This window comes from Lepidochelys kempii, chromosome 6, assembly GCF_965140285.1.
Source record: "Lepidochelys kempii isolate rLepKem1 chromosome 6, rLepKem1.hap1, whole genome shotgun sequence".
Classification (NCBI taxonomy): Eukaryota; Metazoa; Chordata; order Testudines; family Cheloniidae; genus Lepidochelys; species Lepidochelys kempii.
Window position 1 is genome coordinate 28,716,714 of NC_136385.1, and position 27,409 is coordinate 28,744,122.

Here is a 27,409-nt window from a genome sequence, read left to right on the forward strand (position 1 = left end):
AGCTGCCCTTTAAGGATACAGCCCTGTTTAATACAGCCCCGTTAGTTGTGATCTAGTAACCTGTGTTGTTCCATTCCTGCCCCAGTTCTGCCACTCCACTTCAGTTCTAACTTGCAGCATCTAGTGTTTGAATCCTGTCTCTTCCCCTACACACACCACACTAGTGCACTACAGTGCTGATCTGTAACACCCATCCTGTTCCAGGTCTAGGCTTCTTATGAACAGAGGCCGCCAATCTTAGATTTTTAAGACTTTTGGGCAAGGCTCATGTCTACCTCTGTGTTTGTTCAGTGCCTAACATAATGGGGCCTTGATCCTGATCTGGGCCTTTGGACGCTACTGTAAAATCAATATTGAATTATAATAGTGTCAGATTGCCTAAGATTATGAACAAATGGCTACTGCAAAATGAACCGGGCCATCTTTCGGTCTAATAAATATCCTGAGTAAGCTAGAATACGGCTGCCACCAGAAATAAAGAATTGTGTAGATATTCACCTGAGGACTGTGAGTAGCTCGTGGTATATGGGTGGGTGCTAGATTTCATAAGAGCCAGTCTTGGATGTGATCTAGTTCTCTTCATGTGCGATGAAAAGGCTTTTACTCCATTCACTCAAGGTGACAGCCCAAGCCAACAGCTGTTTTCTGGTTTTTTTTGTTTTTGTTTTGTTATTCACATCAGGTGAGGAGGAATTAACAAATCCCATCACTCCCTCCTGCTTCTGGTGACTGGGACAAGCTATGCATTGTAACTCTGAATTGGAGTTCAAATATAGCGCATGTGGCTGAGAGAGCTAACGGGGACATGTCTGTGGAGGAGTTGTGATGAAAAATCAAAGGGACCCTACTCTTGGGCAGCATCTGAAAAGTGGGCTGCAATGATGCAACGTGGGTAAGGCCATTGGAAGGGGGCAGTTAAATGCCCCCTGCCCTTGTGACAGGTCCACCACCACAATTTTCTAATGTGAGTTAGAAGGGAGATCCCTTTCTGTAGCAAGCCCCCACCCTCCCCGCAAGGCTCTGCATGGCACTTAATGCTGCTTTAACTAGCATTAATCCCCACTCTGTCTGCATGCCATTCTAACAGGAGCATTTGCTTAGGCGGGGAGGTCAGGAGGAGAACACATGCCATTTTCTAGTCTTGCTTTTGTGTGAAATTCTCCCTCTGGGGACAGCCAAGTCCGAGTGTCAGAATTTCCACTGCATAATCCCACCTAAGGGGGAAATTTGGCCATTAGAGAAGCATGAATAAAAGTGGTGTGAGTGCAACTGGATGACCTGTACTGACACATTAGCATAAATCTGGCAGCCAGACTGGTTTTCCTCCTGCCCCCACCATCCCTCTGTGGAGAAGATACGTTGTAACAATATATGTACATGATAGTCCCAGACATTGGGTGACATTTTCAAAAACAAAAAGAGGCCATCTGCATTTTTTTTTCTACCCTTAACAAAAAATTGGGGCTTTAGGTTCAGGCTTTGGGTGACGCTTTGTGTCGGTTCATTTGTCTGTCACAGGAATCTTAGCTATGGTGGGCTGATCTTTGAGGTTAAAGTTGAGCTACATGGACCAAAGATTGGCAGAGTAACAGCCGTGTTAGTCTGTATTCGCAAAAAGAAAAGGAGTACTTGTGGCACCTTAGAGACTAACCAATTTATTTGAGCATGAGCTTTCGTGAGCTACAGCTCACTTCATCGGATGCATACCGTGGAAACTGCAGCAGACTTTATATACACAGAGAATATGAAACAATACCTCCTCCCACCCCACTGTCCTGCTGGTAATAGCTTATCTAAAGGGATCATCAAGTTGGGCCATTTCCAGCACAAATCCAGGTTTTCTCGCCCTCCACCCCCCCATACACAAACTCACTCTCCTGCTGGTAATAGCCCATCCAAAGTGACCACTCTCTTTAAAATGTGTATGATAATCAAGGCGGGCCATTTCCAGCACAAATCCAGGTTACACATTTTAAAGAGAGTGGTCACTTTGGATGGGCTATTACCAGCAGGAGAGTGAGTTTGTGTGGGGGGAAGGGGGCGGAGGGTGAGAAAACCTGGATTTGTGCTGGAAATGGCCCAACTTGATGATCACTTTAGATAAGCTATTACCAGCAGGAGAGTGGGGTGGGAGAAGGTATTGTTTCATGGTCTCTGTGTATATATAATGTCTTCTGCAGTTTCCACAGTATGCATCCGATGAAGTGAGCTGTAGCTCACGAAAGCTCATGCTCAAATAAATTGGTTAGTCTCTAAAATAACATCCTCTTGAATTAAACCTTAGTTTCTCATCCTCCACACATGCTAGTTACTGTAGTTTTCACTGATCATGGAGTCATTAGGCATATGCTTGGTCTTCCATTAATGAAGGGCTGGTCTGTCCCCTCTGTTTTGTAAAGAACACGGACATATTACTTGGAGAATGATGAAATTGTGACATTGTTACAGTGCTTTTTTTTTTCCTCTTTGCTTTTAGCAGAGTGGATTTGTGTTCAGTGAACTTCTTTCACCTACAGCTGTCCCCTCGTTCAAGCCTTAAGTGTTTGAGCAGATAGTGCTGGAACACAATCAAAGGAGTAGTTAAGTCTTCTTAGAGCACTTCAACGAATTTGTAGCTGTCATGAATGAGAGCTTTATGCAGCATTGTTTTGAAGTAGGAGTGAGTCACTAAAAAACAATTTGAATTTTTTTCACACTCAGCTTTAACTTTATTAAGAAAAAAGGAAAGGGGAAAAAAATCCATTTTCTGGAGAGACATGCCTTGATCACTGAATCCTGAAATGATAAATGGGAATGGCAACCTTCTACAAAGAAATGAACTACGGCTCTAAAATTTAATTTTGCAGTGATACACAGATTATACACAGCACTTTGCATTCAGAGCCAGGAGCAGCTGTTGGAATGCTAAGCAGAAAGTGACTGAACTTACCTTACTTTACATGGACCCAGACTTCAGTGAGCCACATGCATGCTTTCGTTATCAACATATTTTTGATGTTGAAGCTATTGAAAGGGAAAGACTAAACTTTAGCCAACAATCCATTTGATTCCTTGAGGGATAGCGTACAGTACATCTCCTTCACTGCATCATCCCGGAAACTCGGTGTATTTTAGGATTTACTGTTATCTTAAAATGTTTACAGATGCTGCTGAGGCGTTACATGGAAAGGAATTCAACCATTTTCATACAGCATTGATTGATAATATTTTCTTTTGGGTTTAATTCTTTTACCATGACATTACTCCTTGATCGTAAATACGGTCGTCAGTTCTGTTTTCGAGCTTGTATAAGGATGGGGCTTCCAGATGGAAAACCATTTCCTCCCACCAATGGCGCATTATGAACTGCCCCAGGCTGCAAAACTAGTCATGTAATATAAATGTTTACAGCAGGCTGACTTAGTTTCAGCAGTTTACACAAAATATAAACAGTGTGTCGTACGTGCCTTGTAAAGGCACTTTCCCCCCGGTTAGTTACTGCATGGCCGCTCAGCATATGCCTTGTACCTCACGCACACCTCTTACCACATGTTGAAATTATTATGAATCAGGCACTGAAGTTTATTAAAAGACGTCATCCCAGGTTGTGATGTAGGATTTCCACCCAGAATCCACGTAGGACACTGCAAAGACAGGATAGGACTTGATGGATCTGGTTTCTAAACACAGAGCGCTGCTTCAGATGGAGGAGAAACTGGTGGGGATATATTCAGACATTTTGGGGGGTCTCCTTCCAGAAGGTTCTCCTTTCCGTCCTCCTCCTCCTCTCGCAGTCACAGATACAGCAGAGGAGGGAAAATAGTGCATTCAAGATCAAAATGCCTACCTGTCTCAGGCAAGAAAGACCAGTTTTGTTGCACTATAACCATTGTTTTATCGACTGTTGGCCTTCAAGTCCCCTCACTAAGCATTGTTCCAGTTGAGACCAGCTCAGCGCTACTCCTATTGGCTCAACCAGGGTGAGGCATCTTTTGAGCTGATCTGGTAGAACTCATCATGCAAATCCCAAGAATCCTCCTGGCTCAAATGTAGACAGTGGTAACATAAGGGGTAAATGTTCAATGAGTCCAGTCACTGGACAGAGATTCCACTGATGGCTGCAGGCCTCCCACCTTCTCCTGAGGAGGTTCATGAAGGAGAGAATAATGTGTCCTTGCTTCCTCACAGGCCCAGCTCCAGTCTTCAAGTCCAGAACACTTCAAATTGGTAGGACAATAGGGCTTGTAATATCTCTGTGAGTTTTTAACAACATGATATAGCTAAAGTGGAGGGAAAAGGCTTCCCTGACTCAATCACCATTCCTCAAGGAGCTTGCTAAAACAGCCTGTCCCCAAAGCTTCCGATAGGTGACCCACAAAAAGATCAAGGGTGCAGAGACAGGTGCTGAGACTTTCACAGGGTTGTTTGCAAATGGCCAGGAGGAATTAAGGCTCCAAAGGCAGCTAGAAACTTCATAAAATTACAGAAAACAGAGGTGGAAAAGACTTACTAGAACATCTAGTCCATCCTCTACTAATATAGGGGTCTTTTCTAGAGCATTTTTACCCTCACAGGGTGAGGGTCTGGTCATAGCCCAACAGAAAAATTATAAAGCATATTCTTAGTCTACAAATAATAGTAATTGCATCTTAGTTACTTACCTAAGGTGTTGTTTAATTCCAGGGGCCAAATTCTCTGCTGGTGTAACTGGGCACAGCTCAGTGGAATTTTGCCCATTTCTGCCAACAGACAATTTGACCCCAGGACTTCAGTCCTGGTATGTTTGCAAAGACTATTTGTCAGTTCAGTCCCATGGGTTTTATGTACAATGCTTCCAGGAATAAGTGCACACACCCAATATGCCTGGGCTGTTGCACACTCTACCTTGTCACCTAGCAGTGTAAATAGTCGGGTATGTCTTGGTAGCCTGGTATTTCCATAATCTGCTTGGCTGCCTCCAGTCTTCACCTACATAACCCACAGAGCAATCATCACAAACTGTTCAAGCACAACGAAATAGCAGTCATTACCCTTGCACTGCTAAAAGAGAATGGAACCTTTCATGGGGATGAAAACTGTGCCAGGTGACTGGGGAAGCTGAGAAGGGTGTCAATATTTACTTCCCTGAGTACACAGCAAAATGCCACCCTGTGACTATTTCTCTTCCAAGTCAAAGGCTTGATTGAAACAAAGAACACCCACCAAGTGCCGAATTTACCAGCAAGCTGAAAAATTAATTCTGGAAAAATCTAAGGCTACAGCCAGAACTTTCCCTTCTGTTTTGTTTCTTATTTTCATAGTTCTGAGCAGACCCTGCATTCTGTGCACAAAGAGAGCTGTCACTCATGTTTATCTTTTTGATCCAGAGGTACCCAAAATGGACTCTGGATGGTCCATGGAGCACCGGCATGTCCCATGGTGCTGTTCTCAAATTTATCTCCAGTTGCTAAATTGCAATAAAACACAGCTATAAATACATTATGTTCCTTGTCTCACTTTTCGATTAAACCAGTTGTGGAAGTTGACACAGGGATGTGGTTAGATTGTGAATGGGAAGGGGAGACAGACTGTCAGATCATGGATTGGAAGGGGAGGTGGCCTGGCCGACGATTGCTCTGTTAAAATGAGGTCCAGTTCTGAAAAAGCTTGCTGATCCTTGGTCTAAACTATCTATTGTATCAACCCACATATTTACAGGGTGCTCACTGGAATGTTCTCATATAGAAATAACCCGATCCAGCTACACTGAAGTAATTGGCAAAACGTCAATTGACTTCTGTGAGGCAGGATCAGAACTCTAGAGAATAAGCTCTTTGGAGCTGAAATGTCAACTCTGATTCTGAGGGTACAAAACACTGGTGAAAGGAACTATGCCCATCTTTTTCAAATGTGTAGATTTCGGCACCCAAATCCCTATCGAGGCACCTAAATAAGGGGCCTAATTTTTCAGAAGTATGGAGCAGCTGCAGTTCCTAATGAGATCAATAGATTCATAGTACATCAAAAAATTAGCCCACTTATTTAAATGCTTAAATTTAGGCACTTAGGAATTAGGTAACAAGATATTTAAGTCTTTCATCTCTGGGTCACCAGTTTAAAGACCACCCAGATTGGTAAAAACTGTAGGTAGTTATCATCTGATGGCTGGTTTGTGACTTATGTGAAATGAGTTTGTGGATCTCAGCCTGGCTTCTAATGCCCAATCACTACAACTGGCATCACTGTTGTTGGTTTCATTGGAGAAGGCAAGGGTTGAATGGGCTCTGAGACTGCTCTGCTCCTTTCTCCTCTAGAAGTCATCACCAGGTTCCTGTGTGTCAGGGTTATGTTAATTCTGTGGGTAGGGGAAGCTTTCAAAGCTAATGTCTTTCGGTATACCTTATGTTGGAGGTGCCAGTAATGGCTCCGTAGTCAAAGTTGAGTTCATGTTATGTTATGTATGAAGAATGCAGCCATTCCTCCCCAAAATTACAGTGCTTATCAAATGAATTTTCTGAAAATTTAGAAATCTGTTGATTTATTAATTAAAATCAATATAACTACATAAAGAGTTCAATCTCTTGATCTGTCGATCCACCAGTCTTCATGGGCACTGAACTCACTTCCTCTTTTGAAAAAAAATCTTACTTTATATAAGAAAAATAATGTGAGATGCATTATAATGCGCTCAAGAAATATGTTAGCTACAGTTATGGAATCCATCCCCTTCCACATGAGAAAAAATAATGTAGCTATCAACAAGAATGGTGTATCTTCACCATTTTTTTCAAAAAGGGGCAAAGATACTTGGAAAATTAAAAAATAAAGTGCCAGAAAGAAGTTATGGTTTGAGGGTGATATTTTCAGAGGATTCTAAGTGACTTAGGTATTTTTGGATAATCTTACTCCTGAGCTTTATATTTTCCTGAATGAGTTTTCAGTTTTTGCTACAGAACTCTGAAATCATTGAGTTCAGCCTTGTACAATTCCACTTACTCGTTTGCTTAAGGCAAGTCACTTTTTGAGGGGTGGGGGGATGCTGGTGTGTAAAATCTCTAGGGGGTTGCTTTTGTTTGGGGGGGGTACCCCATCATCATGGCAAAGAATTGGTGGGTAGATTTGGTGCTTGAGTTGGTTTAGTACTTTGTTTACTTGATTTTCAGAGGGAAATCCTCCATTTTTACTGACTGGTACCTGTCTTGAATCTTGTTTGGAACTTGAAAATGGAACACTGGCAAACAAGATCTTATAAAATCTCTTGCTAAAATCTTAACACAGCAAATGTTTGATTTTGTGGTCCGGGAGAACTGGTTGACATAATAAAGTCAGTGTAACTCTCTGCGGTATGTCTGTTTACATGAAGATATTATTTGAGGTTGATATAACTAATAAATACAGAACTAAAAGATTTGTTTTATTTGTGCAGTTGCTACCTACAGTAATGCCTATGTAGAATTTGTTCTTTGATGTTTCAAGGATTCAGATGAATACACTGAGCTGTCCCATTTTTTAATTTTAATAATAACAATGGAAGTTCTCAGAATTATTCAGGCCACACTTTTGTCTGTCTAGGAAAAGACCTGAGACTTATACAATTAGTACAGCTCGTTATTCTGTGAGGGAGCTCATGGTTATTGCTGATATCTCATGACATCAGCAATAACTGGGCATTAATGTGGCTATCTACACCATCATAAAAAGGCATGCTTTGCAAATTACAGCTACTTCATGTTGTTTTGGCTCTTGTGTATTCTTTGGCAGAATATTCCAGTTACTATGGATGAGTCTTGCTTCGTACAGTTCATGTGTAAGTCTATGTAGACTATTACAGAACCTGAAAAGTGATCTAGGGTAACAGTCACTCCTGTTCAGAGGGCCAGCGCAATGCCATTGCATCAGTTAAGCTCTGTTTTCCTAGTTTCCAAGGCCAGAAGGGATCATGGTGATCATCTAGTGACACTGACCACCTGTATGACACAGGCCATGGAATTATTGGGTGAAAGTCTTGCATCAAGCCTACATCTTGTGGTTGGGTTAGAGCATATGTTTTAGACATCCAGTTTTGACTTAGACTTCAAATCATGGAGAATCCACCATATCCCTTGGTAAATTGTTGCAGGGGTTAATTACTCTTACTGTTAAAAATTTAGCACCTTCTTTCTAACCTGAATTTGTCTAGATTCAACTTCCAGTCACTTATTATGCCTTTGTCTGATAGATTAAGGAGCTCTCTAGTATCAGAAATCTTCTCCCTATGAAGTTACTGTGACATTATACTCCATATTATTCTATGAAAATATGCTAATGTGTGTGAATATAATGACAGGTTTCAGAGTAGCAGCCGTGTTAGTCTGTATTCGCAAAAAGAAAAGGAGTACTTGTGGCACCTTAGAGACTAACAAATTTATTTGAGCACAAGCTTTCACTGAGCTGTAGCTTATGCTCAAATAAATTCACGAAAGCTTATGCTCAAATAAATTCGTTAGTCTCTAAGGTGCCACAAGTACTCCTTTTCTTTTTATGAATATAATGTAACTGGAATATGCTTCGTGCAAAAGGCTTCTTGTAAGGAATCATTACAAAGCTTATAATCTACTTAGTGTGTTCATCCTATTTGTATGAATGTATCATTCTTGTATCTGAAACTAGGAATATAAAATATAACTCTGAGGTCCCATTGTAGTTATGCAAAGTATGGGCTATTAATAGTGGTTTAGAATCTTGATGGCTCCCATCAACTAGGACAATTGACTGTAGATGGCTCTGTTTACTTGCAAGCCTTCCTGTGAGTCAGACCATGAATAATGAAGTCTTGCGGTCTCACAGGACATATGACCATGTCACCTGGTACTGGAATCCCTCTTAAACCTGGTGCTTTTCCATTTAGGAGGGGTAGGGACACAAAGAGACAAAAGATTCCTGCCTTGTGCCAAAGGTATATAAGGGGGTGAAACAAAACAAAGGAGGCTGCAGTCATGAGAAATCCCCTAGCTACCACCTGAGCTGAAACAAGGACTGTACCAGGGGAAAGGATTGGGCCCAGACTAGGAAGGAGTCTAGTCTGTGAAAGAAGCTTATTGGAATCTCTCTGAGGGTGAGATTTACCTGCATTTAGTTTCCTACTGTATTTGGCTTATACTTGCATGTTTTGTTTTATTTTGCTTGGTAATTTACTTTGTTCTGTCTGTTATTATTTGGAACCACTTACATCCTACTTTTTATACTTAATAAAATCACTTTTTGCTTATTAAGTAATTAAGAGCAAGTAATTAATACCTGGGGGAACAAACAGCTGTGCATATCTCTCTATCAGTGTTATAGAGGGTAGACAATTTATGCATTTACCCTGTATAAGCTTTATACAGAGTAAAACAGATTTATTTAGGGTTTGGACCCCATTGGGAACTGGGTATCTGGGTGCTAGAGACAGGAGCACTTTCTAAGCCGTTTTCTGTTAAGTCTACAGCTTTTGGGGGACGTGATTCAGACCTGGGTCTATGTTTGCAGCAGACTAGCGTGTCTGGCTCAACAAGGCAGGGTACTGAAGTCCCAAGCTGCCAGGGAAAACAGGCTCAGAGGTAATCTCAGCACATCAGGTGGCAGTCCCAAGGGGGTTTCTGTGACCCAACCCGTCACAGTTACTTAAAGATCAATCTCAAGTCACCTCTTCACCTTCTCTTCTGAGAGCTTAAGTGGTGCTTAAGCAAGTATTGTTGACTTCAAAATGATAATAATCAACACTGTCCTTCCCCAGCCACAGAAAGCTGTCTAAAGCATTTCTCAAATGCAGCCATGGCAGCTGGGTGTGGCCACTAGGGCCTTTTCTTGTGGCCACAGTCTCCTGGCCGATGATTGGGGGTGGGAGGCAAAGCAACGGCCCCTCCCCTGGGGCCACCAGTAGTGGTTGTCCCCCCATGGAGATACAAAAGCTGGAGGAGCATGCAGCCACTGGCAAGCTCCAGCCACAGGGCTTCAGGCTCTGTTCCCCAGCTGAGTGGTGGTGGGCTCTGGCCCTGAGCTCACCACCTCCCACCATCACCCTTGGCCCCCACTGCCTGCCCCAGTGCCCCATCGCCCCTGTCCCCCACTGCCTGCATACTGACCTCTCCATTTAGGACTTAATTTGTCCCCAGGCTTGCCGGGAGTGAATAAATCTGCTGTGAAAAGTGATATTAATGTACAAACTTAGTAGCTAAAAAAAAAAAAGCACCAAAAAAGCAAAAGAAACAAGAAAAAAGTCAAGAACATGCAAAGCACCTGATTTGTGTTTCTATTCTGTTTATGTCCAGTAAAGAATAGAGACAACTGTACATTATTTTTGAGTCTGCAAAAATCCGTACATGCAATTCCAATGATACATATGTACATGTGTATATTTATTTGTTTTGCCAAAAGTTAATTAAGTATTTTAGGGGAAAATGTCAGAGTGGCCTCCAGCAAGAGTTGGTAGCCACATTCTGAGGCCACCAAAAAATTTGTTGTGAGAACCGCTGGGGAGCAGTCCCTGATCTGTTAACAACATCCCACATCCCAGCAATATACGGGCAGATCCAAAATAACAATAACTTGGGCCATTGGTGGTTGAGTGGAAAATAGTTTTGCTTTATTTCACTCACTGGGAGCCTTTTAGTTGTGGGCATCTTAAGAGATGACATAGGGTACCAATCAAAGGTGGTAGTCTATACCTGTTTCTGGACAGTGAGTGACAAAGTGGTTACCCTAAGATAAATAGACGGTTGGTTTCTTTAAAATGATGTTTGTCATCTTACATGGATCCTATCTTGTGGTTTTGCATATCTAGTGTCCTAGCTTCGGTGTACTCGTTGGACTAGATTCTGCCACCATTACTCTTGTTCAGTAGGATCTTCCTCCTGGAGGATTCCCACTGAAATCAGGTGGGCTTCTTGCAGAATAAGGCGCTACTCGATGTTAATAAAGGTGACAGAGTTTGGCCCACTGTGGGATTGGATTGATCATAATTAACAATTCCGTTGTTTCATTTGAGGATCTCTAAGCAGCTTTGCCAAGAAAGCAATTTTTTCTGAGCTTTACAAATTAAAAAAGCACTGTGTTAATGCCAGTTATTAATACTCTACTGTAACATGGTTTACACTAAAATCCATCTTTGAAGGAATTACATGGTCAGATCATGAGCATTCAAATAAGGCCTCAATCCCGAAAACACTTAAGCACATGCATAGCCTTACTCACCATGACTTCATTAGGACTATTACTATTATTCGTATGAGTAAAGTTAGGCACATGCCTAAGTGCTTGTAGGATCACAGCGTTAGTCCTGTGTAATTCAGTCCATAGTATGTATATCTTAATTACTCTTTCTGTTCACAGCACGTACTTTCCGTCATATCTTGCGGTAGTGGCAAGTCTCATAAGTGCAGTGATAGTAATGACCTGTATCCCTGCTCACACCAAACCAAAGTTGAAGGAACAAGCTACACAGCAGCGTGAGTGTTTACCTTTTCTGGCAACTTTTCAGCGCTATAGGAATGTAGCTCGGCAGTTTTAAATGCTAAGTGCTGATCCCTCACCCTCATCTGAGAAGACGTGGCCATGGTGCCAAGCATGTATCAAATGAGAAGGGTTTTCTTGACGATGATGATGAAACCATCGAACTGGTGTTCACTTGGAACCCATTCACTGCTTGAACGCAGATTTCCAGAGGCCTAAGCTTGTGCCATTATCATCTGCTGTGCAACTTGGCTGCTCAAACAGTTCAATGGCATGTCCCCCTCCGCGTAGGAGCTGGAGGGGGGACATGCCACTGCTTCCAGGAGTTGCTTGAGGTAAGCGCCTCCCAGAGCCTGCACCCCTGAGCCCCTCCCATGCCCCAAACTCTGCCCCAGCCTTGATCCCCCTCCCACCCTCCAAGCCCCTCGGTCCCAGCCCGGAGCACCCTCCTGCACCCCAGAGCCTGCACCCCCAGCCGGAGCCCTCACACTGCCCCCCACACCCATGCCCCAATCTCCTGTCCCAGCCTGGAGCCCTCTCCCAGACTCCAAACCCCTCAGTCCTAGCCTGGAGCACCCTCCTTCACCCCAAACACCTCATCCCCAGTCTCACCCCAGAGCCCTCACCACCAGCTGGACCCCTCAGCCCCCCTCCCACACTCCAACCCCCTCCCCCACCCTGAACGCCTCATTTCTGGCCCAACCCCAGAGCCCACATCCACAACCAGAGCCCTCACCCCCTCCTGCACCCCAACCCTAATTTCATGAACATTCATGGCCTGCCATACAATTTTCATACCCAGATGTGGCCCTCAGGCCAAAAATTTTGCCTGCCCCTGTTTTAAAGAGTCCTTTGAAGCTCATAACACTTCTTAGGGTTTACAGTATTCATGTTTCCCCCCTAGAGATATGGCATACAATCCCACAATTATACATAAACATTTGCACTCGTGACTGCAATGAACTTCTAAGATACTTAAACGTAATTCAATAAGGTTTCACTTAATCCAGTAAGGTTTGTCCAGGATATTGCAGGAAATTGCCATAGCTGTAACAGTTGCAACCCAGTTTGTTTACAGAAGTGCTCAATTCTCCACTGACATACACCCAGCCTCTACTACCCCGTTAAACTTAGTTTTCTCTACTTAATGCCCAGTCCTATGCATTCACTAGTCCGCTGTGCCAAATCACAGAAACTCTTTTCAGAGGTTTTTTTTTAAAACCCACTAATGCAAAAACAACAATTTCAACCATATGGATTACATTCCAGTAAACTCTTCAGATAACACGAAGGCCACAAAACCAAGAATATTTACAGCGCAGCCTGAAGCCCCATCCTGAGCACCGATTCCCCACTGTACATAGGTGACTCTAGCAAGGGGATTATTGTGCATAAAAGGCCCAATGTGCAAGACCTCCACACTCGCAACTCCCCTTGGCTGGAATGGGAGTTCTGTGCATGGTGGATTATAGAGTGGACAGCATCTTGGCCAGTAGTGTCAAGGGTGGAGTTTCAGTTGCTATAAATCAGTGACTTTGATGGCTTAAGGCTGATTTTATACGAGCTGAAGATCTGGCTTGGGTTATCTTTTCTTTAAAGGTGTCAGACCTTGTCATTTATTTCTGTGTGGTATTTTATGGTGCACCGTCTTTCAGACTTTGGTTCTATGTGCAGTCTTCACACACATTTTCCAAGTTGTACCAGTTGTGATACAATTTGGAAAATCTGTGTGAAGCTAAAATAAAAAAAGATTTGGGACAGGTGAGAAGGTGGAAATGTCATGAGAATGTCCCACCATGTGACCAATTATAAGGGCTGGAGGGAATGCTAAAAGGGAAAGCTATAAGTTTTTGAATCATATGCAGCATTGTCCTCTCCAATCAGCTCTGCCTGTCACTGACCCACACTGCAGATGTCTATTGGATATTCTGCTTTTGCTCTGCACACCAACGTCGCCCTGATGCTAGTGGGGTTCCATGCACATAGAACCAAACCCAAACAGGCAATGGAGAACCATGATGCAGAGAAGAAGGAAGAAATTTTCCCTGTAGAGAGTTGGTTGTGAGTGTAATAAGATGATGTATCGTTTCTTGTTTCCTGCTTCTTGTCCTTGTAAATAGACTGTTATTCTGTCTGTCATTTTCATAGGCACATCGCATTCCAGCAGTGTGTTTAGTCTCAAGGAAATCCTACGCCTGCTGAAGCTTCCGGGAGTAAAGGAAGTGTTCTTAATCAAGGTCCTTTCCGGACTCCCTACAGGTAATTCTCTGTGATCATCGCAGTATTTAAAATGACAAGTATAAAGCCAGTAGATTTGCTTTTCATGTGTATCTGAAAGCCCTTTATATTTGGTCATTGATGAAGGAGAAAGGAAGCAGGACTATTTTTTTTTCTGCTGGAGCTATTCCATATTCAGCATTGCATATTCCAACACAGGCCACTCACAGTTATATAGGGTCCAAATCTGAAGTTGAATTTATAACAAATTTCCTGCCACGGGTTTTCTGTGTGACCTTGGGCAAATCATGTATTATCTCTACCTCACTTCCCCATCTGTAAAATGAGGATAAGGAAACTTTCTCTCTCCCATCCTTTGTTTGTTTTGTCTATTTAGTCTAAGTTCTTCAGCTCAGAGACTGGGCTAGACTGTTTGTGCAGCACCTAGCACAATGGGACTCTGATCTCAGCTGTGGCCTCTAGACATTGCTGCAATACAAATAAAATAATAAGAAAATAAAGATACATTTTCAACAATGAGAAGAGAGATTGCTGGACCAGCAGAATTCATTCATGACTGGCTGCATTCATTTATACATACGTATAGGGGAACTGACAGCTCTTATGACTTCCCCTACTGTTGTCTGTGCTGTTTATTAATGTATATTCCCCCTCCTCACTGAATGGTACAACCCTTTCTCCTCCCATATGTTGTGTCAGGAAGCTGCTGTGCAAGTACAAAGAATCTGCTCACCCTACTACTTGAGATGTAAGGAGAGGGTCAGAATCTAAAGCAGTGGTCACAATCTTTTGAAGGGGACAGACCCGGAACTCAGGAAGTGATGAATTGAATAATCTGGTGTGCCTTTTTCACTTGGAGACTCTTGAGGGTTCTTTTTGCTAAGTGTGCAAATGATCAGTACCATCCCTCTGGACCACGCAATTTCAAGGCTTCACTTTTGTGTGCCGAAAGACTTTGGGAAAGTGCCAGTTTATGAACACAGGAACTGTGTTAGGTGGATGTGTGCACAACTTTTGCAAACTCTCAAAAAAGGAGGCGGCCCTTTTAAAAATGATTCTTGATGTCTAAGTAACATTAAACTTAACTTGCATATCAAAGCAGAATTACTAGGAGTGGCTGAAAGACAGAGATGGCATTTCAGCCTGTCTGGGCTTGATAAAATGTTTTTACTATTCCCTGGAAAGTGTCCTGGTAATGTAAGAAACAAGACTCACTGTCTTCTACAGGAATCTGTGAAGGATTTCTAAGTAAGGGGTTTCTGCATTTCTCTTTTTGCACGCACTTGGCATTGACTGGAGATGCTGAGTTCTGTGCAACTTAACACCCCTGTCCAAAGAAAACCCACTGGAGAAAAGAACGGTATGCAAGTAAGGCCAAAGGAAAAATGCAATTCCCTTAACTCTTCCAAAAATATTACTTGCCTTTAACTACACTCGCCTAATGGAAAATTCATAGAATTAATCTGTTTTACAAAACAGGCAGGATTGTAAAGTGATATTTTTAAGGGGATTCCTAATTTCAAGGTGTTGGCTCATGGTATTATTTTTAACTTTTAAAATGTCACTGTGTGACCCTGAGGCTATAATTCTGTACAATCTGCAACATAATGGCTCATATGTACCACATTTAGCAGCTTTCTTCCAAAAGAATCCCCAGATGCACTTTATATCTCGGTATTAGTCACCCACTGCCAAAATGCATCATCCCATAGGGTGGAACAAGCAGCAATGTACCATATTTACAGGGGAAAACAAAGAATAACAATGCTATTCAAAAACTAAAGGGGAAATGTTAAGTAGGCAAAATATAATGAATTAAGATGGGATTTGGACAGGACACAGTGGCTAATATTCTAACACTTAAAAAAAATGTCATGGAAACTTTTAACAATCCTGAGTGGCCAGGATCCCATCTTATGTTTCATCGGAAAAACTGTCCCTCCAGAAGCACAGTGCCACACTGGGAAAGTAGCTGGTTGACACAGAAGAGCTCTACCTATTAAATCTCTAGCAACACGTGACTTCACTTTTCAGGTCTCGCATCAAGTTACTGACCAGGTGATTACAGCCTGAGGCGATTTGGCTGTTGTCCACTTATTCACACCTCACTGCTTGAGGCTAAACTCTCATTTACCTTCATCTCACTTCTGCAACCATATAATTATATTAGTTAATTCATCTAAATTACAGACCTGCTTCTATTTACATTGTAAACAAGTTTCTAATGTATATAGAGGCAAGTTGGCAGTGGTTACTCACTAAAATTAACTTGTGTGGGATCATAAGTACCTTCCTAAGTAAGGTAAATTTAAGGCAGGGCGGTGATGGACAGATAGGCTGATATAGTTTGGGTACCTCTAATAGTGGGACTATCTGCCAGTCTAAGAACAAGATGGGGTATTTTACTACATGACAGTGCTTCATTCTCAACTTAAGTGGGGGGGGAAGGGGGGAGGGAATGCCCCATTAAAATGGAGTATGTAAAAGAGAGAGAAAGCAAAACAGATCAAGGGTAAAATGTTCAAAAGTGTCTTAGGGTCCAGATTTTCAAAGATATTTTGGTGCCTAAGCATGCAGATAGGCTCCGGTAGGATTTTGCAAAGCACCTGGGCACCTAACTCCCATTGAAATCAAAGGGACTACAGCACTTATTGAAAATCCCACTGTTTGCCTATCTGCATGTTTAGGCACCTAAATACCTTTGAAAATTTAGCTCTAGGTCATTACATCCAGATTTTCAAAGCAGTTCAGCTCCCATGTAGGCACCTAAATAAAGGTCAGTTTTTTAAGTTTTAAAAAATGTCTTCTGGAAGTCTGGCCCTGACTGTAGTGCTCAGCTCCGCTGAAAATTCTGGCCATAGTGAACACACCTCTCTCCCCACCCATAATGCTAGCCAATAGCTGTTAAATATACTGTCTAGCTTTACATCGCAAGCAGTGCAAGGTGGACAGTGGATGGAACTTCAGCAGCCATCTTAGTTCTGTTGGTCAGCCAAGACAGTGCACTGGAAAAGTTATGAACTGATGTGGTCAATAGGCCAGATGTTTATTTGTAGTGAATTGGTGTAGTTCCACTGATTTACACCCACTGAGGTCTAATATGTGTGACAGTATGCTCTGTACAAAATAGCCTTTAGTTAGCGTCTCCTTTTTGTGGACTTCCATTGAAAAATATATTTCCCTGTCTAAATGCCTCTAAAGCTACAAGTGAAAATAATCTAGTTGTATGCTTGTAACAGGTGGACAAAATGAACCCCTGTGAGTATACAGCATTATAGACAGATAATTATAATCCTTCTCAGCGTCACAGGAAATGTGGGCAAAATCCTTCTGCTGTAGCTGGGTTAGTGAGTTGTGTGTGTGTGTGTGTGTGTGTGTGTGTGTGTGTGTGTGTGTGTGTAAAATACAGTAAATGAAAAGCAGGCCCACTGTGGCCTGAGGCCATCCATGCTTCTTTGACTGCCTCTCTGTGCTGACAACATTAGAGATGCATGAGAGACAAACTCCCCTGCCAATTAAGTCATTCGCCCTGTGCACAGTGAAACCACTGTATTTAATCTCCTGTCCCTAGACTGTTTCTGGGACGCCAAATCCAATGGTGAAAATCTGAAGTTCGGCAAAAGGAATAAGGAATTATCCCCTGGTTACAATCTTGCCTGAACAAAAAATGTTTTTCTTGTGCTATCCTAAAGGTTAGCATGTCTGGCCTAATAAAACCATGCGAACTGCTTCCACTAATCAGCATGGTTATATCTAACTTCCTCAGTGTTATATTTTTAAAGGTAATAGTTGAACTGGTTAAAGATTTTTTTTTAAAAACCCCAAGTATATTTGTCTGCTTGTCTGCATTCAGCGTTAATGCAGAGCAACTCCACTGTCTACCATCAATGGTAACTAAGCAGGGTCTGGCCCTTTACTTGCCCTATAAATATATTCCGAAACCCCTTAAAGATATTTTCTTTTTAATACACTCTGTAGGTTTGTTCCTGATTATGTTTTCCATCATCTCTATGAATTTCTTTGGGCTAGAGGCAGCACAGACTGGATATCTGATGTCATATTTTGGTGTCCTTCAAATGGTAAGTGGACGTGACAATATAATCAGACCTGGTGTATCTGTCATGTAGCAGCCAAGTGCTCTCCGGAGAACCTCCAGTTTTTAGCTAGATTCAATTAGCGCATACGGGCAGGTCTACGCTATCACTTATGTTGATATAACGTATGTTACTCGGGGGTATGGAAAAAGACACCCCCTCTGAGCAACGCCAGTTACAGCGACCTAAGCGCTGTCCACACTGATGCTATGTTGGCAGGAGATGCTTTCCTGCCAACATAGCATCCACCTTTAGTGAACGTGGAGTAATGATGCTGACGGGAGAGCGCTCTCCCATCGGCATAGAGCGTCACTGGTGCAGCTGCGCTGATATAGCGCTTCTAGTGTAGGCTGGCCCTAAGACACACAGCCAATAGCAGGCAAGACTTTGCCAAGACCTGCAAAAGCTCCAGGAAGTGAGCGGAAGAAAGTCCCACCTGCTAGTATCTAATCATGCACTTCATCACCTTTTCTGGTGCAGTACATTCAGAGTGCTTCAGGCAGAGGGTTACCATTAAAGCCATTTTGGGTAATACTTGTGAAATGTAATTCTTGGCTGTGGAGGGCACTGACTAGATCATTTGTCTGGAACCTAGAAAATAATTATAAATAAGCATTTCTTCCACACTTTCCGATAGTTGTCGAGAATGGAGTGTCTCTAGAAAATATTCTTCCACTTGGCGACTTTTGTCATGGAGTTTTAGGCCATAGTGTTGAACTGACATATTGTCCTACAGCAAAAGTGTAGCTCTTGCTCTAAACTCGATGGGCCACACCCTTAGCTTGTATAAATTGGCGGAGCTCCATTTACTTCAGCAGAGCTCTGCCAGCTTACGCCAGTGGATGATCTGACCCAGTATTTTTATAGGGGCCTTGAATACTGAGAGAGGAACCCTATCTACTCTGTGGAAATGAGCATGACTGACTAGTGCATTACAAACCCTGTAATGAGGGAGAACTTGTCAAGGGAATACAGCCAGTAGGAGAGGGGAGTGAAGAAGTGGGAAAATTCAGCTATGCCAGTTGGTAAAGGGGACAAAATCAAATGGTACTGTACTGTCCCAAAGTTTTCTCAGAAAAGAGGAAGAGACTTAAGCAACTGCAGAAATGTCAACAGTTAGTTTATAGGTAAAAATGAGAGTTAAGTTCTACCCTAAATTATCATCTTGGGGTTAAAGCATTGAACTGGGGCTTAGGAAATCAGAGTTCAATTCCTGCCTGTGCCACACCGTTCGTGTGGGACTTTGGAGAAGTAACTTAATTGCTCTGTGCCTCAGTTTCCCTATCTGTAAAATGGTGGTAGTGTAAAATAGCCATGATAGTTCTTTTGTCTATTTAGATTGCAAGTCCTTTGGCAGCGAGGACTGTCTATCACTGTGTGTCTACATGGTCCTTATGATAATTGGGCTACAGTCTTGGTTGGGGTCTTTAGGTGGCACTGTATTTCTAATCCTGATAATAATTGGATTTTTATGCTAACCAAGGATCTGGTCCTGCAAATAATTACTGCTGGCTATAGTGCTTAATAATCAGGCATAGTCCCACCAAAGCCAATAAGACCATGTCAATTAGTAAACTCTATACCCAATAAGTATTTGCAGACCTTAATTTTTTTAACTGAAATTATGTTTAATCAGCCTTTTTGGTAATTATTTTCCCATCCATGAAATGGAACTATGCTGCTTCATTGAATGTATCCTTGAATGCATCATTCTGTACATCACAAATACCATGGGGTTTGTGGGCTGCAGTGAGACTTCATTTTTTTGTGATGTCCCATTGTGGGTTATTGGCATTGAGCCAAAAGCACCAGGAAAATTCTCTAGGGAAGCAAGAAAATAATGTTAAAACTAATTCCTGTGCTTTCCCAACCCTACTCCTCCACCATCCTGATTAGTAAAAGAATCCTGTTCATAAATCTAGGAACAGCTCACGTTTTATTTTTTTACTTTGTAGCTCACTTTTACAAGTTTTAGATAAGTGGGACCAAATCTTAAGCTGATGTAAACCTGTGTAGCTCTACCACCTGAGAATCTGGCCTAAAATATGCTGATATTTAGCAAGAATTGTGTTTTCTCTTCAGATCAGGTCTTTAAATAAACCAGTCCAAAGGTATCTGATGTAGACAGTGGCCATAATGGAGTTAATTTTTTAATTACTTTCTACTGAGTTTATTCCAGGTGTGCTGTCTGTCCAGCAGAGCCCTTTTGTTTGTGTACCTGCACCTTTCTTTAGTTTGGCATTTCAGATATATTTGTTTCTGTGGTATAATGTTGGTTGATACTGTAGGCATATGTGTGTGATTAAGGTGCAAGTGAATTCCACCTCTCTAAATGAATGAATGCTGATGAATAACTGCTGAACGGACTTCCTACTTCACTGAGTAAATTAAAGCTTTATTCATAACAAATGTAATGTACTTTTCAGTAAACCACATCGGTTTGATCCTCAGCTACAGAGTAGATTTCTCATTTCCTTATTTTGCTCTCTATAAAATGTCTGTCTAACTTGCTTTGAGGAGCTCTGCAGATTAAAGATGATGCAGGAGACTCCCTTTTATCCCATATGTAGGATCTATGGACCTGTGATTTGTTCATTTTCAAGGGATAGAGTAGAAAGGTAGATGCTGATATCACAGAAATGAATGGCGGGGGGGACGGAAATCAAGCAGCGTTTACTTTAAATCTCTCTGTGTATATTCAAAACAAAATGGTTTAGTTATAAGGAAAGCCAAACACACCCCCCCATTGTGTCTCAGAAACAATAAAGCAGCTGGTTTACTGGGAAGAGAACAGCATTTGTGGTTTGCTGTGTTCTTAGCACACATTCCACACACGCAGGGGCAAGAGAAGGGTGCAGATTTGCGGGAGGGAAGCAAGTGATGGTATGGCCCTTATCCACCCACCCAGCCCCCAAAATGCAATCAGATACAGCATTACCAGTTCTTGCAATTTTATTGTGAGCCTTGTGATATCTGAGGCCTTTCTTAAAGCCTCGGCTCTTGGAGTCTTGTGATTGCAGAAGAATCTCAGGGTTACAGGGTTTTTTTAAAGTAGTTCCTAGCTTTCATAGAATATGAGGGTTGGAAGGGACCTCAGGAGGTCATCTAGTCCAACCCCCTGCTCAAAGCAGGACCAATCCCCAACTAAATAATCCCAGCCAGGGCTTTGTCCTTAAAAACTCCTAAGGAAGGAGATTCCACTACCTTCCTAGGTAACCCCAACCTAAACCTCCCCCACTGCAACTTGAGACCATTACTCCTTCTTCTGTCATCTGGTACCATTGAGAACAGTCTAGATACATCCTCTTTGGAACCCCCCTTTCAGGTAGTTGAAAGCAGCTATCAAATCCCCCCCTCATTCTTCTGTAACCCTTCTGCCTGTCAGAGTTGGCAGCAACAAGGGCTGGGTTCAGTATCTAGGGGTTCCATTCCAATAACACAATGCAAAACCGGCTTGAGCCCCCACCCAGTGACCTGGGACAAATATATACCACTCCCGCTGGGCGCCTCCAAGAGGCAATACTTCCCCTCTCGCAAGCACATATTCTGAGTGTAGCAAAAAGCCTTTTAATAACAGAGAGAAACAATGTGGCATTATGTTGGGGAAACACCACCAACAGGATTCATAACACAACCCATGAGCAATTGGGGCATGTCCTTTCCCTTTGGTTCTAGAGTCCAGCAACCCAAAGTCCCAAAAGTCTCACGACCTAAAAGTCTCTGTCCCTGGTCAGGGCAGCCCCAGAGTTCGAAAGTTTATCTGCAGGGTTTTACCTCCCAACCTGGGTGGAGGTGGGGGGGAGGGGGGGCAGGGGTTAAGGGGCACCTTACATGGTCCAAAGCTGATGGTCCCACCTCTCCATGGGGCGCTGCTCTGCCAGCTGCCCCATGAGCTGCTCTAGGCATCCAACAAACTGCTCTGCTCCACCAGCCACTCTGCTTGCCATCCTGCAAACTGCAATACTCGGCTCTGCCAGCCGCCCCGCAAACTGCTCCACCATATATCTTCAGGCTCCCTCACTACTTAATACAACACTCAGTGATTTCAGCTCTTAGTAAGTTTAGCTCTTTTGTGATTTCATCTTGTAGTAGGGGAGCCTCAGTGCTGATGCACCATTAGCCCAAAGTGAATTCAGCTCAGCAGCCTGTAACTAGACTCCTAATGGAATCAAAATTAGCTCTGATATTCCACAGTGGAGAGAGGAGGAAGTGCAATTAGCATGTAAGGCCCTCACCATGCCACCAAGTATTAATGCCTGTCCCCAGCCTCTCTCAATTCACAGAGTTTTGGAACCCATGTCCCTTGCCTAGCGAGTGCTACTTCGTTGATGGCGAGTCCCTCCATCATAACAAAAGGCCAAGTACAGTTCCACTGTCCTTGATTCCCATAATCAGGGTAATAACAATTTATTCTTCCTGCCCCAATAACAGAGACACTGGGGATCCCACAGCAGCCAAAGTGACCATTTGGGCAGCTATGGCCTCATTCTAGGCGGGGTGGGTGTGCCTATGCAAATGAGATCAGCCCCTGAAGTTCTTTTCCACAACTTGCCACACTTCACCACCAGATGTCAGGGTGGAGCTCATTCTGACTCTGCTTACACTTCTCTTTTGCAAACTAAATAATCCCAGTTCCCTCAGCCTCTCCTCATAAGTCATGTGCTCCAACCCCCTAATCATTTTTGTTGCGCACCACTGGACTCTTTCCAATTTTTCCACATCCTTCTTGTAGTGTGGAGCCCAAAACTGGACACAGTACTCCAGATGAGGCCTCACCAATGCCGAATAGAGGGGAAAGATCACGTCCCTTGATCTGCTGGCAACGTTCCTACTGATACAGCCCAAAATGCTGTTAGCCTTCTTGGCAACAAGGGCACACTGTTGACTCATATCCAGCTTCTCATCCACTGTAACCCCTAGGTCCTTTTCTGCAGAACTGCTGCCTAGCCGCTCAGTCCCTAAAATATAGTCCTGTAAGGACCTGGGACTTAGAACCTGGGTCTGCAGAGCCTGCGGTGGCCAATATTCCCACAATGCCACCAGAATACCCTGGCTGCAGTGAAAAGTTTCAAAATATGATCCCCCATGGCTCAAAATCTGGAAGGCAAATAAAAAGAATTAATGTTAAACTCAAGGTTTTTAAGCAAATCTCATGACTTTAGAGGTGTGACCCCTGGTTTTTGAATCCTGGTGGTTGGCAATACTGATATTTTTCCTCCATACAAAAATGATGGTTCTGCCCCCCACCATCACCTCCCACAGGGAGTGATGGTTATTGCCCCCAATCCTTTCAAAAACTGATAGGGTCCTCTTCCTTCCCCTCCCCCTACCTCAAGATATTATACTCCAACTGTTTATGCTGTCTTTTTTTTTTTCTTCGAACATTTCTCCCTTTTTTAGCCTGCAGCAAGTGAGAAGTGGAGGCATAAATAAATACCCCCCCCCCCTTTCTTGGCATCACTCATCCAGTTCAAGCACTGGCCTAAAGCATTAGGAAAGGAGATTTAAAAATAGCCTTGTGTCAATCTAGGGGGAGGATATTTGGCAGAAAATATTTCTCTTGTTGCCTATCTCTAAAAGAGCAATGAAGAGCGACTCAGGGTACATCTGCATTTGAACTGGACGGTGTGATTCCCAGTTCTCCTAGACAAGCACAAAGCTGACCAGCTGGTAAGTAATACGTATAGCACCTCTGTGTAGGTAGCTTGTTCAAACAGTGAAAGTGAATCATAGAATCATAGAATATCAGGGTTGGAAGGGACCTCAGGAGGTCATCTAGTCCAACCCCCTGCTCAGAGCAGGACCGATCCCCAATTAAATCATCCCAGCCGGGGCTTTGTCAAGCCTGACCTTAAAAACTTCTAAGGAAGGAGATTCCACCACCTCCCTAGGTAACGCATTCCAGTGTTTCACCACCCTCCTAGTGAAAAAGTTTTTCCTAATATCCAACCTAAACCTCCCGCATTGCAACTTGAGACCATTACTCCTTGTTCCGTCATCTGCTACCACTGAGAACAGTCTAGAGCCATCCTCTTTGGAACCCCCTTTCAGGTAGTTGAAAGCAGCTATCAAATCCCCCCTCATTCTTCTCTTCCACAGACTAAACATGCCCAGTTCCCTCAGCCTCTCCTCATAAGTCATGTGTTCCAGTCCCCTAATCATTTTTGTTGCCCTCCGCTGGACTTTTTCCAGTTTTTCCACATCCTTCTTGTAGTGTGGGGCCCAAAACTGGACACAGTACTCCAGATGAGGCCTCACCAGTGTCGAATAGAGGGGAATGATCAAGTCCCTCTATCTGCTGGCAATGCCCCTACTTATATATCCCAAAATGCCATTGGCCTTCTTGGCATCAAGGGCACACTGTTGACTCATATCCAGCTTCTCGTCCACTATAACCCCTCGGTCCTTTTCTGCAGAACTGCTGCCGAGCCATTTGGTCCCTATTCTATAGCGGTGCATGGGCATCTTCCGTCCTAAGTGCAGGACTCTGCACTTCTCCTTGTTGAACCTCATCAGATTTCTTTTGGCCCAATCCTCCAATTTGTCTAGGGTCCTCTGTATCCTATCCCTACCCTCCAGCTTATCTACCTCTCCTCCCAGTTTAGTGTCATCTGCAAACTTGCTGAGGGTGCAATGCACACCATCCTCCAGATCATTAATGAAGATATTGAAGAAAACTGGCCCCAGGACTGACCCTTGGGGCACTCCACTTGATACCAGCTGCCAACTAGACATGGAGCCATTGATCACTACCTGTTGAGCCCGACAATCTAGCCAGCTTTCTATCCACCTTATCGTCCATTCATCCAGCCCATACTTCTTTAACTTACTGGCAAGAATACTGCGGGAGACCATGTCAAAAGCTTTCCTAAAGTCAAAGAACAACACGTCCACTGCTTTCCCCTCATCCACAGAGCCAGTTATTTCGTCATAGGAGGCAATTAGATTAGTCAGGCATGACTTGCCCTTGGTGAATCCATGCTGACTGTTCCTGATCACTTTCCTCTCCTCTAAGTGCTTCAGAATTGATTCCTTGAGGACCTGCTCCATGATTTTTCCAGGGTCTGAGGTGAGACTGACTGGCCTGAAGTTCCCAGGATCCTCCTCCTTCCCTTTTTTAAAGATGGGCACTACATTAGCCTTTTTCTAGTCATCCAGGACTTCAGAGCAGTTAGTGAACAGCTAACTAGTCAGTATGAATGAGAGCCTCCCTGAATACTGTAATGCTGCTTCAAAGAACAGATCCAAAGATCCAAACTGGATTTAGTGCCACTGAATCACAGCATTGGCCACTTAGGGTATGAATGCATCCGATGAAGTGAGCTGTAGCTCACGAAAAGCTTATGCTCAAATAAATTGGTTAGTCTCTGAGGTGCCACAAGTCCTCCTTTTCTTTTTGCGGATACAGACTAACACGGCTGCTACTCTGAACCTACTTAAGGTATGCTGACACTGTATTTTAAAACCTGTCGCAGCAAGTCTCAGAGCCCAGGTCTACAGAGGTGGGCTAGTGGGGTTTGGTCTAATGCTCTAAAAATAGCTGTGTAGCCAGCACTCTGAAGTCACGGGTCAGGCTGGAGCTTGGTTTCTGAAAGCCATCCTCCACCCCGGTCTTCAGACTCTGAGCCCGTATCTTTGCACAGCGCTTTGTAGAGCCGTAGCACAAGCCCAAGTCTGTGGACCCAGGCTCTCAGACTCACTGCCACAGGTCTGAAAACAGTGTGTAGACATACCCATAGGGCCACATCCAGGGACCCAGTGCTTAGCCCAGGGGAGAACAGAATCCTCCTTCCAAGGTTGTAGAGCAGATGCAGAGCTATTCCTTGGAGCCTGATGGAGCCCCGCAGCACTCCTGTGGCAGAGGGAGGACTGTACTAGCCCCGTTCCATCCCTACCGCTTAGTAAGTAGATTCAAAGCCTTAATCAGAATCTTGTCATATCTTCAGCTGCTCCTTGGTTCACAGGGAGCCTCTGCAGTGCCGGATTTTCTCTGCTATGCAAGAGGGGTGCATCCCTTCAACAGCCCTGTGAGTCCAGGCTCCCCAAACACACAACTTGTGCAGTATAACTGCAGCCAGGGAGCCTCCCTCGCCTGTGGTGGTCTGACTCACTTTGCCCCTTAGCGTCACTCATATTTGTTTTACCAATGAACAAAACTTCAGCAGAGGCCTTACACTGTAAGTTTTAATGCAGCTTGTATCCAGTTGGTGGCATGATTGGCTCTGACCACAGATTGTGTCCTCACAGTCCCATGTGGTTCATACTTGGTTAGTGACCATTGTCTGGTATGCTGCTGTCATCTTGCAATTGTTTTGGCACACCTTTTCTTTTGCCATAGAGAAGGGAATTCCCTCCCAACACCATGTGAGCCTGTGCAACCAGTTTGGCTTAGACTTCCTTCCTTCCCCCTCTCTCTGTGCTGTAGAATATCAAAGAGTGCATGGGCCCAGGTTGTGCTGGTGAATGTCCTCTGGGCACTCTCTCCCATGCGGAGACACTATAGGATAGCTGTCATGATTTTCCCACAATGCACTGATATAAACTACTTAGGCAAGTGCAATTCAGCCCCGGTTGCAAAGCAGAAAGGTAGCAGTCTGAACTCAAACTGTGTTTGTTGTAAATGGGTCAGATGAGTGTTACACAAACACAGCTGGTCACATGCCAAATGGCTAGGGTCAACAAGTCTCATTCCAGCATTGTCTTCAGTGATACGCTATTGTGAGGACTACTGATTCTCTTGCCTTATTAAGAAGCCACACTTCCAGGCCACGTTTTTAAATCCAACTGTCTCGCTATACAATAGTATCTTAAATTATCTCTAATGTATTGGGCCTCTTTTCTTAATCCATAGCCCAGGGCTCTGGTGCATCTTCATTCCGAGTTTTTCTTTAAAATGTTAACAAAATAGATTTATTTTAAAAAGGCATCTTCTAAAACTTAATGAGGGAATCTGCCCCAATCCAGTACTTGCAATCTGATCAAAATGAAACGTTCCATGTCTCATAGAGCAACACCCATCAGAGAGACCTCTTTGGCATGAAGCTTGTATATCATTAATTGGCTCAACAAATAAGTTAAGGTATCAAATTATCTCATCCTCTTTTCCTTGGTGTCCAGCTACAAGAGCCAGAACCTCAGCTGGTGTAACTTGATGCTCCACCAGTTGAGGATCTGGCCCAGGAATGTCCTCTCCAGAAAACCTCAGTAATGTGGAGTAGTGGATAGGGCACTGGACGGGAGGAAACCTTCGTCCTGTTCCAAGCTCTGCCACTGACCCACATTTTGACCTTGGGCAAGCTGCTTAAATGTTCTGTGTTTCAGTTGCCCCACCTGTGAAATGAAGGTAATGATATTTACCCTCTTTTGTGAAGAACTTTGACATCTACAAATAAAGAGCATTATGTAGGCCTGCTCAATCTCCCATTGAAGAAGTCTTTCCACTGGCTTCACTGGGCTTTGGATCATGGTTTCTAACAGCTAGGGTAAGTTGGGTTGTTTTAACTTTTTTTTTTAATGGCAGCTTAGAATTTATTTTCAGCTACATCTGTTCCCAGTTAAGCAAAGATCACAGGTTAATAGCACAGGATATTGGAAAGTGCTGTGCAGCTGTAAAATAAAGCTAAGTGATGGGGGAAAGGGGGAGAAAGTTG

The 27,409-nt window shown here is 43.4% G+C and overlaps 1 protein-coding gene across 8 annotated transcripts in view; it reads left to right on the top strand.

The window, feature by feature from the left end:
• The window catches only part of SLC67A1 (solute carrier family 67 member 1), a 141,202-nt gene that overhangs the window by 90,524 nt on the left and 23,269 nt on the right, over window positions 1–27,409 (top strand). For 7 of the 8 annotated variants that reach the window (XM_073347278.1, XM_073347274.2, XM_073347279.2 and 4 more), the window contains 3 exons: window positions 11,308–11,423; window positions 13,576–13,686; window positions 17,644–17,744. In XM_073347278.1, coding sequence (XP_073203379.1) covers window positions 11,308–11,423; window positions 13,576–13,686; window positions 17,644–17,744 — 328 coding nt within the window. The remainder of the gene's footprint in view (window positions 1–11,307; window positions 11,424–13,575; window positions 13,687–17,643; window positions 17,745–27,409) is intronic. The other variant, XM_078853174.1, reaches the window with a different exon arrangement.